Source organism: Cariama cristata, unplaced genomic scaffold, assembly GCF_000690535.1.
Source record: "Cariama cristata isolate BGI_N322 unplaced genomic scaffold, ASM69053v1 scaffold17494, whole genome shotgun sequence".
In the NCBI taxonomy this organism is placed as follows: domain Eukaryota; kingdom Metazoa; phylum Chordata; class Aves; order Cariamiformes; family Cariamidae; genus Cariama; species Cariama cristata.
In genome coordinates, this window is record NW_009613707.1 from 13,733 (window position 1) to 25,438 (window position 11,706).

The 11,706-nt window shown below is 47.8% G+C and overlaps 1 protein-coding gene across 1 annotated transcript in view; it reads left to right on the forward strand.

The window, feature by feature from the left end:
• APCDD1 (adenomatosis polyposis coli down-regulated 1) overlaps positions 1 to 11,231 on the forward strand; it is a 16,657-nt gene extending 5,426 nt beyond the window's left edge. Inside the window, exons 3-4 of the mRNA XM_009699129.1 lie at positions 7,812 to 8,133; positions 10,152 to 11,231. Of these exons, the coding sequence (XP_009697431.1) occupies positions 7,812 to 8,133; positions 10,152 to 10,600 (771 nt within the window). The 3' untranslated portion in view covers positions 10,601 to 11,231. The remainder of the gene's footprint in view (positions 1 to 7,811; positions 8,134 to 10,151) is intronic.
• The last annotated feature ends 475 nt before the right edge of the window (positions 11,232 to 11,706 follow it).

Genomic DNA, 11,706 nt, shown 5'->3' on the forward strand with positions numbered 1-11,706 from the left:
ATGATCAGGACTTTAAACAAATAGAATTGGCCCTTCTCCAAACTCCTGCAGCGATTTCACCACAGGATGGTAAATCAAAAGGGCTGTCTGAAAACCAGACAGCTTTATGCTGAGCTACAAATCTGAATAAATTCATAGATTACCCTAGCTATCTCAAGTGTTCATATAAAATCAGGGAGCTTTTAAAAATATGTAATATGTCATCCCTTACAGCTTTATGAATTCTCTTGGATAACAGCATACCTTAAACAAATTCCTCCTGTAAAGCACACGGATGTTCCTGAGTAGAGCTGATGAATAGGTGACTGTATAGATTTATCTTAGCAGTCCTCTAGCCTTGCTCGAGATATCAAATAGGATTTCCTGATGAACGGGGCTGGACATCGTTGATATCTCTTGACGTTGCAAGTTTATCGAGGGATTCAGGTATCGCACATGCAGCTTCTTTAGCCAGCATGAGAGAGCACAGGGGTGGAACGGGCAGGATGGGGGCACTGCTTGGCCCTCATCACATGTATTATACAAAATATTCCCAATTAGAGCAACACGAAGGAGCCTGGCTGATTGCTCATAAAACCGCACCTTATTTACAAATGCACAGAGGAGCTTGTAGCGTGAAGGAAGGCTTGCATGCAGTATTTATTCGCTATGCAGAAGGACAGAAGATGTTTTCAGAGATATCTGCTCTAAAAGTGCAGGAAATGTGTACAACAGCAATACTGGGACACATTTCATATGTAATTGCCTCAGCAATAGCGCTTTGTAAACAAAGAACTCCTTGTGCTATTTTATCATCTGACAGACTAGCGGGAAAGGTCAGAGTAGGGCTGTGATGACCGGTTGTTCTAGTTAGATCATTATTTAGGAATAAGGCTGGAGTGGTCTGGAACATCACGAGGAGGCTAAAATGTGCTAGGATGACTTTCCTTCTGCCTTTGCCATGCTCAAACATTTGCTGGCTACACACTTTCAGTAAGACATTTTCCCTTGAAAACGCAATTCCAAGGGATCGGTTCTCTGTTACAAGTTTATTTGCCGCTGGGAGGTGACTGCCAGCAGCGCCTGGCACTCGCCGCCGACACAGATTCGGTGTATGGAGACTGGTGCTTGGGCTTTCCTTTAGCCAGGCGGAGAAAGAACAAAGTGTGCAAAGTTTGTTGTGCTTTTCAAAATTTGAGTCTTCATCTCGTTGAAACTCAGTGACCTCATCTATAGGGGAATGCTATGGACTTGAGGAGCTCCCAGGGAAATGGGAGCGTAAGTTAATAAATAGATGTTAAACATGTGAAGCGCCTCAGAGAAATATGCAAAACATTATCTCAACCAAAAAGAGTAATTTTGGAGGACAAAACTCCTTTGTTTGCCAGAGTAGTGCCACTAGGCTTCTAGATTAAGCCAACACTTGAAGGGTTTCTTTTGTTCATTATTACTTGCACAAGATCCTTGGTTAGGGAAATTATAAGGGGAAGTGAAGAAAGAATACGCAGAGGAGTGTTCGACTAGGTTAATTCCAGGTTTGTGAACAGTAGCGGTGCGTGCGATGCCCTGCAGATGCAAGAGGCGCGAACGGCCTCTAGCCGAGGCTGGTCCTTGCCGCGCAGGCAGCGGTGCTGGCTGTGCCCTTGCAGAGGGGTGCTGGGCACCCTTGGTGGGGCCACGCTGCCGGTGCCGGCACCAGTGCTCGGCAAGGGCGGAACCTCCGAGAGATGAGCGTTGCTTTCAAACCCTGTTCATCTCTCTTGATTTAACTACCACTGTCTGGACTGCAACTGCAGTAAAAGCCTGCCCCAACACAAATACGCTGCCAGGGATCAAAATTAACTGTTTAGCCTAGCAAAATAAAACACGAGCCTTCAGATCAACTCAGCATACGTATCTAAACTACCAACACCTTTCTTGTTGGCGTCTGACCACGATCGCTTCATCTTTTGTAAGAGGGGAGAGAGGATTCGCTGGTAGTATTGCTAAAGGTTCAGAGGGCTATATAGGTTGCTTTTTAAAGGCATAACAAACACACAAGGCAGGTTTATTTTGGAACTCTGTTCCTGAAGATGGACATTCAAGCTGTCCCTTTGGGTTTTCCAGGAATTTTTTTGTTGATACTTCCCAAAATATTCATGTCACCATAAATTAGTGTCATTTTAATGGGACAGATGACATGGAAGCACATTCATCTGAGAAAAAGGCCAGTTTTCTCTTTTCTTTTGCCCAGGCTAAAGTAGTTTATATCAGAAAAGAACAACCAGAAGACTTTTGCATTTCATGTCAGCTGTGTTTATTTCAGTTTTATGCAGGGTTGTACAACACAATCAACACACTAGATCAGACAGCTGTGCAATGGTAGTGCCTTCAGATTCCTTCACTATCTTTCCCTTCATGGGAGCAGTTAATAAAAACCATTCCTCAATATCTTAAAATACATGGTATGCATTTGCAGATAAATCTGAACGTATCTCCACCCTCCCTCCTTCCTGCCTGCAGCACCTCAGTTCCCTACCAAAAGAAATCCCAAACCGACAGCCCTGCAAAGGAGTTACCACTCTCTCCAGCGTTTCGCTTGCTTCAAGATTTTTAATTAAAGTTTTAAATCTTCATTATTCTTCATTCCATTTGGCAGGCTGAATTATAACTGTGTCAACCGTGCTTGTCAACTCCCCGGAGCCAGCCTAATGCACACTAGCCAACTCGGCTTCATATGAGGTCATGCAAAGCCTGCAAATTACCACTTTTGTGGTGGGGAGAGATTGTAGCTGTTTTTGTTAAAGTGTTGTCTTGGTCTGCAGTTACCTAGAGCAGCGGAGGAGCGGAGCTTGATAGAAGTGTCCTTGCTGTGGGCTCTGCTCCTTGGCGATGATGTGAGGCGAAGCCGTCAAACCTTTTTTGTGAGGGGGAAGCATTGCATTGAACTGATGCTCTCCCAAGGGTTTCCAGTTGTACTCATCCCGGGAGCACTCAGTTACTAATACTGAAACCTGGCACCTGGTTTTCTCGGGCGGTGGGGTTTAAAGCACCCTGACCAGGCATGCCTCGTTCCGGTCCCCTCTAGCCCTGCCCATGACACGTGGTATTCAGGTGAGTGTGAGAGATCGCTGCTAAGCGTGGCTTTTCTTTCCCCTCTTCTTCGGCGCGTTCCCTCGTTGTAACACATGCGTTCACAAGGCAGGGGTTTCCTACCCCAGCTTCTGTGGCTGCGGGACCCTACAATCTGGGGCTGCGGGACCCTACAAGGTCCCGGGCCACCAGTGAGGTCTGTACTGCACACACAGGTCAGGCTGGAGCCCGCGCTTGGGGAAACCCAGTGCCTGGATCCTCACCACGCACCTCCCTGCAACGAGGACGTGCCGGGGGCAATATGCCAGACCCAGCCATTGCTGCGTGGCCCATCCGGTGACATTAGATAGCCAGTGATGTCAGATAAGCTGGCCACAGGAGCCACCCTAAAAAGAAAGCCTCAGTGACAGAGCAACCCGGCCTTGTGAACAATCAGAGCCGGGCTGCCTCGTGTGGGCTCCGCAGCTTGGTTGGGAGCATCGTCCCCGGGGATGGGAGGGAGCAGGGCACGTGCTGGGGCTTTTGCTAGTCCTTGCTTCTCACGACACTGTAGAGCTGCAACATGTCCTTCTTTTCCTGCTTCTGGTCACGTGCCGGTAACCAGTGCAAGTCAGGGCTGCCCAAAGGTGGTTTTGTATCAGCTGAGAACCTGGCTCTTCCAAACCAGCTTCCCACGCTACAGCCGCCAGCACAGACGTGGGGGCTCAGACAGCAGAAGCAGAGTGTTGTAGAAATATTATTGATGTCAGCGCATGACTTGGTAAGGCAGGGTATTACTACAGAAATTTGAAATAAGTGAATTCCTGTAACGGGGAGGGGGCAGCAGCCCTTGAGGAGAGACCAAGCCCAACTGGCAATGGTGTAAGGGACAGAAGGGTGTACTTAGGGTAGCCACGTGGAATATCTGGGTTTGCGTAAAAGATGGAAGTTGAAAGGCGTGAGCACGGAGGGAGGTGCTACGGAAGGAAGCCCCTGCTCTGCCAAGGGTTTCGGTTGGGTTTTGGTTTGATGCTGGCATCGCTTTGGGGCCAGCGAGGAGGAGTCCAAAGGCGGCCCGGCCGACTGCGAAGAGCGTGTGCCTTTCTGTCCTGCTGTGGCAGAGCTGATACCTGAATCTCTTGCCCGGGTTATGGTGTGGGAAGGATGTGCCCACCGTGCAGCGGCTCCAGATAAAAAGAGGAGAGACAATTTCCCAAATTACTTTGGGAAACGGCTGTGTAATTTCATTTCACGCAAGATCATGTTGCTGCAAATAGGATTCATTACAGATCTCCTTCTTGTCCATCCACTAGACCTGAGAAACAACAGGGGAATTCCACAAAGCGCCACGAGTGACCAGGAAGACAACAGGCTGGGTTTCCATTTGGTTTTCTTCAGATGTTGAACAAGGGCAACAGAACCCACTGGTTCCAGGTTAAATCGCGTTGGCTCACAAACTGATTGTGGAGGACAGGCTCCTGCGAGGGAGTGTGACTGTAAACCAGAACACTGTACTGCTCTGCCAGGGTCTCCGCTGGGAGACGATGGGAGCTTTCAACTTCACTTCAACAGAGAAGGGACTGTAGCAGAAATTGTCTCCTACCCCTGACCAAATCAGCTTATATAAAGCTACGTTTCGTTTTACAACACTGCCTTTTCCTCGCTTTCTTGCTTCACGTTCTGTGAGTGGGGCAATCGGAGCAATAAAGTCCCTGTCACCAGTGCAGTTTATTCTCCCGTGAGGGGCTGGGGAGAAGGGACACCGATCTGGGCCATGGCAGGACAGCCACGCTGGAGACACCGGCGTCTCCCGCGGAGCAACCCCTCAGCCCGGATCACTGCAGGAGTCTGTGCAGGGCAGTGGCAGCATATCTTGGATGCTGATCTCCAAGAAGAAAAAGCATATTTCTATTACGCTTCAAAAATATGTGTTTCCTCGGTGCTTTGGTTGGCAGTGAATGGAACTGCACACCTCATCGGACAGTTTTTTTGCGGCACCGGCGGTGCTGCCTGGGACAGGGCAGACGCTGGGCTCCTGGCACGCCTGTTCACGGCTGGAGCTCCAGGGAACTGGGGCGGCTCTGCTGCTGCCCGAGATGTGCCAAGGCAGCCTCCGCCTTTCCCCAGCACCAACTCGTTTCCTAGCCATTTATAAGTCATCTGCCCCCCCAGCAATCCTGAGCCGCAAACCGTCCTGTAAACCAGACCGCTTTCCGGAGAAGACGACTGACATCCCCTGAAGAGAGCTAGGGATCCCACAGACTGGTTTCACAAGTCCCAAACAAGCTTGCAGAGGAAACCTGGTGAAATTTTATTGTAGGCAAGAGGAAGGTGGACACTGGACTCCTGTCAGATTGCATTTGAAGGTTTGTTCCAGGAATAGAGCTACACACATTTTTTTATAATTATCATTATTATTTTATTTTTAATCCTATCCAGAAGCCTGAAATTTCAGCCTGCTTTCTGACAACTCAGTGTCTTTATTTAGCCTCCTACCAGTCCTGTCCCAAACAGAAGAGCTCTGATATTGTCTGTGTTTCTGTGAAATGAAGTTAAGTCACACAGGAAGGTCACAGGAGAAAGCTACAGCAAAATAGGAAACATAAATGGATCTTGGTTCCGCTCCTGACCATCGGAAAATCCAAACTGAAACTTGCCAGCTCAGAAAATGGCTGAGTTTCACAGTTCTTATGCGTTATCTGTGCTTTCAGTGTTCAGGAGAACCAGATGTTTCACACCAGCCTCTGCCATCAGTTACTATCGCACAAATCTGTGCGAACTTCACCAGTTGCAGTTAAATTACTCAAATATTCTTTGTATTTTGGCTAAGATACTAATGGCCCTTGCACCTGCTTGCAGAATTTAGCTGAAGAATATATCTGGTTAACAAGCTCTACGGCGGGAAAGAACTGCATCCACTTTAATAGCATGCTACCTGGTTCCCAGAAGATGGTGTGTTTTGGGGTGGGAAGACCCTCTGGAGCTCACCAAGCCCAACCTCCCTCCTCTTCAGAGCAGGGCTGTTGGCCAGCACTGGTTCAGGTCAACCTGAGCTACATCATTTATCGTTGTTTTGCACATAGACCGTTACTCTGCATCCCAGGGACGCAGAACAGCAGACTTCATTTATTTCACTGACATTTGGTATCTATCTGGTCTGGGGTGGGGGCAAATGTAAACCCTGTTTAACAGGTGTAAAAGAGATGTATTGTGGGAGTTGTTATGTTGATTCTCTGAAGCTACCTACGGTCATATTATTGGGGAAACTCAGGGTAATGAAGCCTGTGTAACTGTCACCCCTAAAATGTGCCGTGAGCTGAAGGCACCGAGAGGAGAAATGCTGACTCCATAGCAGCTCGGGTAGACTTTAAAGTACGAGCGATGAGTATGAGCATTTATGTTACGGAGGGGGCTCAGAGAGAGCTCAGAAAAGAGGGCTGGAAAGGGGTGCAAAGAAGAAGTATTTGTATAAATCTCTCCCTGATGGCTGCGTGGGGAGCTTTAGCTCTTAACTCAGCGCACGCTGAACTGCACCTCAGGAAAGCACCTCGCAGCCTGAACAAGGTGGATGTGAGTAACCCCCCCAGTGCATCCCCCTCTCTCCAGGACGGATGGAGTAGTGTCCTTGAAAGGCACGAGCTGTCCCTGTGGTCTTTGCCTTTCACTTCCCGGAGCATCAGCCTGCGTGCAGCTGCGAGCGCTGCCCCTCCGCACATCACATCGCCAACCCAGAACAGGCACCAGCAAAACAGAAAACGCTGCTTTTATCTTGCGCGGCAGCATTTATTCCTCTTGATCTAATTATTTGTCATCAGTGAAGTGAGCTAAAAAATTAGTTTCATAATCCTTTATTGGTCCGTAAAACTTACTTCAAGGTTTAGCAGAGCAGAGAGAAAAGCTAATTGTGCCACCTCTCTTGCCGTTGAAAAAATGCAAAATACAGTTTGCAAACTGAGAGGCCAAACTCTTTTGCCAACAAGACAAAACCGTGCAGAGGCGGAAGCAGTTAGCCCTAGGAACAACGTACGGGTCTCTGGAGTTTCAGGTTCTGATGTCAGGAGGTGGAAGCCTCGGTGCGAAATTCCCTCCCCTCCTGCCAGGGACTGGGAGCCTGCACGCCCCTGGGGAGACAGCCCCGGCGCTCCGCGGCGAGCTGCCGCCGAGACCCTTCCTGCTGGAGGGGGCCGGGAAGCTTCATCGGGTCCGGTGGCACTTCACAAACTTGTGTTAGGGCTCAGAAAAGCTGCAAAAGGTTAAAATCGCTGGTTACTGTTCTCCCAGGCTGCCACCCAAAATGAAAAATGTCCTGAGGACACCCGTGTCTGTCTAGGGTACCTAAAGTTAACAACTAAAAGGAAAACAGAAGCCAACCAAGAGCTTAACAAATGTATTCATTTCTAAGGCAAGAATTGCCAAGTCCTTACATAGTAAATTACCGTCTGCCAGGTTCTCATATGATTTGAAGGATAACGTCAGCCTTTTCTAGATCCTATAAAAAGCTGAACTAAAATGTTAATTTCGGATAAATACAGATGAGTCAGGGAACTAATCTCTTAACTGCCTTCCCCCTGTGCAGTCTTATACATACAAAACCAAATGGTGCCATGTTCCAGGTGCTTTGAAGGGTGAGAGCCTGCAGGAGAACACTAACAAGATAAGAGAGGACAATGTATTCCTTAAAATACGGAGCTGGTGTCACCTCAGCATGAAACGAACAGCCTGATTCATTACCCTGTATCATGGACAATGCCTAATGAGCATTTCTCTCTGCTTTCTTTCAGAACCACGACCGCACGTGCATCGCATGCAGAATCATCTACCGGTCAGACGAGCACCATCCTCCCATCTTACCCCCCAAGGCGGACCTGACCATAGGGCTACACGGAGAGTGGGTGAGCCAGCGCTGCGAGGTGCGACCGGAGGTCCTCTTCCTCACTCGGCACTTCATCTTCCACGACAACAACAACACCTGGGAAGGGCACTACTACCATTACTCCGACCCCATCTGCAAGCACCCCACCTTCACCATCTACGCCAAGGGACGCTACAGCCGGGGAGTGCACTCGTCCAAGGTGATGGGTGGCACGGAGTTTGTGTTCAAAGGTAGAGTGGCTTGCTACCCCGGGGGCGGAGGCAGTCACGTAGTTATGGACTAGAGCAGAGTTCGCTCGTAACGAGTTGGTTGCTGATGGTTTCCATCTGTCATTTTCAGGAGTTAGTCATTTCTTGGGAAGTTCACAGGCGCTGTGTGAGTGCCCAGCCAAACTGTACAGCTGCACAGCATTTCACACTACTGAAGCAATATTCATTTGAGGCAGAGATCTTTAAATAAAGAAAGATTTCACATCACTAAGTCTTGGAGTCCAGTGGCCAGGCTTCAAGCATCTAAGCAAAGTGTCTAAGATTAGACCTGTGTCCTAGGGCTCCTCCAGTAGAGAGGAAAAAGTAGTTCAGAAGGCATTTCAGGTCTGAAGTGGTATAAATCATTTTCTGTCAAAGACAGATGTAGCAGCATATGCCTTTTCATCAGCTTCCAAGGGGCCCTAGAGCAAGTAAGGATGTCCCTAAAGACAGCTCTGATGAATCCCACCACAGTGAAGACTTAGCTGTATCTTAAGCAAAACCCCTCAAGTACTTTGGGAAGCAGAACTCAGCGGTGATGCCGCCCGGATCCCTGTGGCTGAGAAGCCTTCCTGTGCAAACAGCCCCCAGCACCCTGCTTAGGAAGAGCGAGCTCGGTGGCTTTAACCACTCGCGCAAACAAACATCTCCAACACACGACGTCCTGCCATGGCACCAGCCCCAGGAGAGCCTCTGGAAGCCCCAAGCACTCTGTGGGCTCTTCTCCTCCTCGTTTCAGTTACCATGTGAGAAGCATAAAGCTTCTTACATGGCTGCAATTTAGGAAGGCACCTAACTATAAGAACTAATTTGCTAATCTGGAATTTTCATAGTAGGCAGAAGATAGCCTTGCCTGTCAGAACTTTTGTTCCTTAAAGCTGCGTGCGGCATGTCCCAGCTCAGCTCCTGGGATGAAATCCAGTTTTTTCTTGAATTTCTGGTTTATGGTATGCCAACTTACCTTACAGATCGAGGTCACTAATTTGGTTTTGGTAAAACTTTTAGGCTCAATTTCTATAAATTACCTTTTACATCAGCTAGGGCAGATCATGTGAACTGTAGAGTCATCGAGTTGAACGTCTGTTTATAAAACCTCAGAATAAAACTCCCAACAAATCTTACTATAAAATGACCTGCAAGAGAATTTGGGATTCTGGTATGTTGAGGCATGAGGGCTGGTTATTTGCTTCTGTTTTGGTCAGCACCGATCCGTGCAGATCCCCTTTTCTTGATATACAGTGTCAAATGCACACCACGAAAAATCTCCGTTCAGCTTCCGTAGGCTCATTCGGTTTGGCTTTTCCCAACTTTTTAAACTTGGCTGAAAAATAAAACTTTATGTGCTCCTTTGAAATACAGGCAGGTTAGACCTGAAGAAGGTACAGCACTCCTTCATTTCACACTGCAAGCTGCTGCCACTGTTTAGATATGAGAAAATGCATCTCTCTGTAGTTCAGCAATATTTTATAATTCATGCAAAAAACAACAGGTAATATAGGAAGACGATGCAGCTGTGGTACTTTCCAAATTTTCCAGTTGGAGCTAATTATTTCATTAGCTTTACAGGGTAACAGATGTTAAAAAATGATGAAAAATACATGATAAACAGCCCTACTTATGGATTAATACAGGTGGTAATAAAACACGAGTAAAGTTTTATTGTTCCCTCTTTTACCTATCTCCTAATATAACCAAGCAGGCTTTAGCTGTAAAGGATTGTCTGGAATTTATGAAAAGCTCTGCTTAGTCTCTGGCTGAGATAAGTGGCCATCAGGTTTTCTTTAGCTGAGCTGCTGTGTGTGCGCTGTGTGAGAAGCAGTTATGTCAAAGATGTAAAATTATGCAAATAGATTCACTGACCACACCTCCAATATGAAAAACTGATTTAAGAATGAACAAGGAGAGACAATTCTGATTTCACAGGTATGCCCCAATCTGCATGGTGTCTTTGCTTTTGTTTTTGTCCCTCTGCTAATAGCTCCTCTCTTCCTCTCTGGCAGTGAATCACATGAAGGTCACCCCCATGGATATATCCACAGCCTCGCTGCTCAACGTCTTCAACGGGAACGAGTGTGGAGCACAGGGGTCCTGGCAAGTTGGGGTTCAGCAAGACGTCACCCACACAAACGGCTGCATCGCACTCGGCATCCGCCTACCTCACACCGAGTACGAAATCTTCAAAATGGAGCAGGATGCCCGGGGCAGGTACTTGCTGTACAATGGCCAGAGACCGAGCGATGGGTCCAGCCCTGACCGACCGGAGAAGAGAGCCACTTCCTACCAGATGCCTTTAATTCAGTGCGCTTCATCAGTACCCAGATCTGAAGAGTCACCAGAGGAGAATAAAATAAGGCTGTATAGCAGCAGGGCACCGGAAAAATACCCCAGCGCCCCAGCTCTTGCTTTGGTGTTTATTTGTACTGTGTCATATTGGGACATTCTCAGCTAGAAGTGAAAAAAAAACAACTTATTTTTCATGACTACAAAGCCAGGATTCCACCAGACTGGGGGTTGTTTTTCTTCTGAAAGAAAGGGACATTTATTTTCTTGATGCACTTGAATGCCTGAGAACTGTTGTTCTTTTCCTTACTTGCCCCCTCCTCCTCGAATCCCGAACGGCACTCGTTTGATGTTTGTGCTTTGAACTTCATCCAGTCTGATCCCTGGCCTGACATGACTGCACAAAAGTAATTGCACTTTAGGACTGCAGACTTCTGGGGGGAGGGAGGGGGTCTCCTTTTATTTTATTTTTTTTTTTAAACTGCTGGGGTGAACATTATGATCCTGCTTCAGTCGTCTCTGCTATCTTACTGTTGTGGTCCTCTTCTCCCCAACACCCCGTTTCTCATCAGGATTTAGCTCTGGGGAAGGGCAGGTGTCCTGCCAGTGCTGCGACGGCAGCTTCCCCCTCTGCACAGCTCTGATCTAGGTATGTATATAAGGAGGAGACCCACAAAGATCTAGCTTGTCATTATCTCACAGCTCGTAACACAAAAAGAAACAGCAAATCAACAGCCATCCATTCAGATAGTTAGAGATATCAACCGTTGAGCACTAAAAAAGTAGTCCAAGTAATTTAAGCTATTTTTACAATCATTAAGTTGTAAAAATTAACCAGTGGTTTGGTATTTTCTCGTTCAGTTTCCTTGGCTGTGTAATTGTTTTGAGGCCTCCCTTTGTATCCAGCGAGCAGTTACAACCAAGCCCCCTTAAAGCCAGACAGAAGCAGCGTTTTCTGTCGGCTGCACCCGGTGCAGTCAGCTGCCCATACAAGGCTGCAGGACAACTTCTGTTCTCCTATTCCTGAGGCCTTACGCGCTCCACGTGCGGTATTTGTGCCTTGGATTTTGTGTCAAGCAGGCAGGTAAAGAAAAGCAGCAAGTGGGGTCTAACATGGTCTGCAGTCCTATCGAGCAGCATATTTTAAGTGATGTGACCTCACGTAGGAACAAGTAGAGGGTGTCAGCAGGCAGCACATCGTGGCCCCGAGCAGGGCAAGGAAGGAGCTGGAAGGAGAGCCGCATGCGTTGGATGGAAGGAGACCCGGCCAGCCTT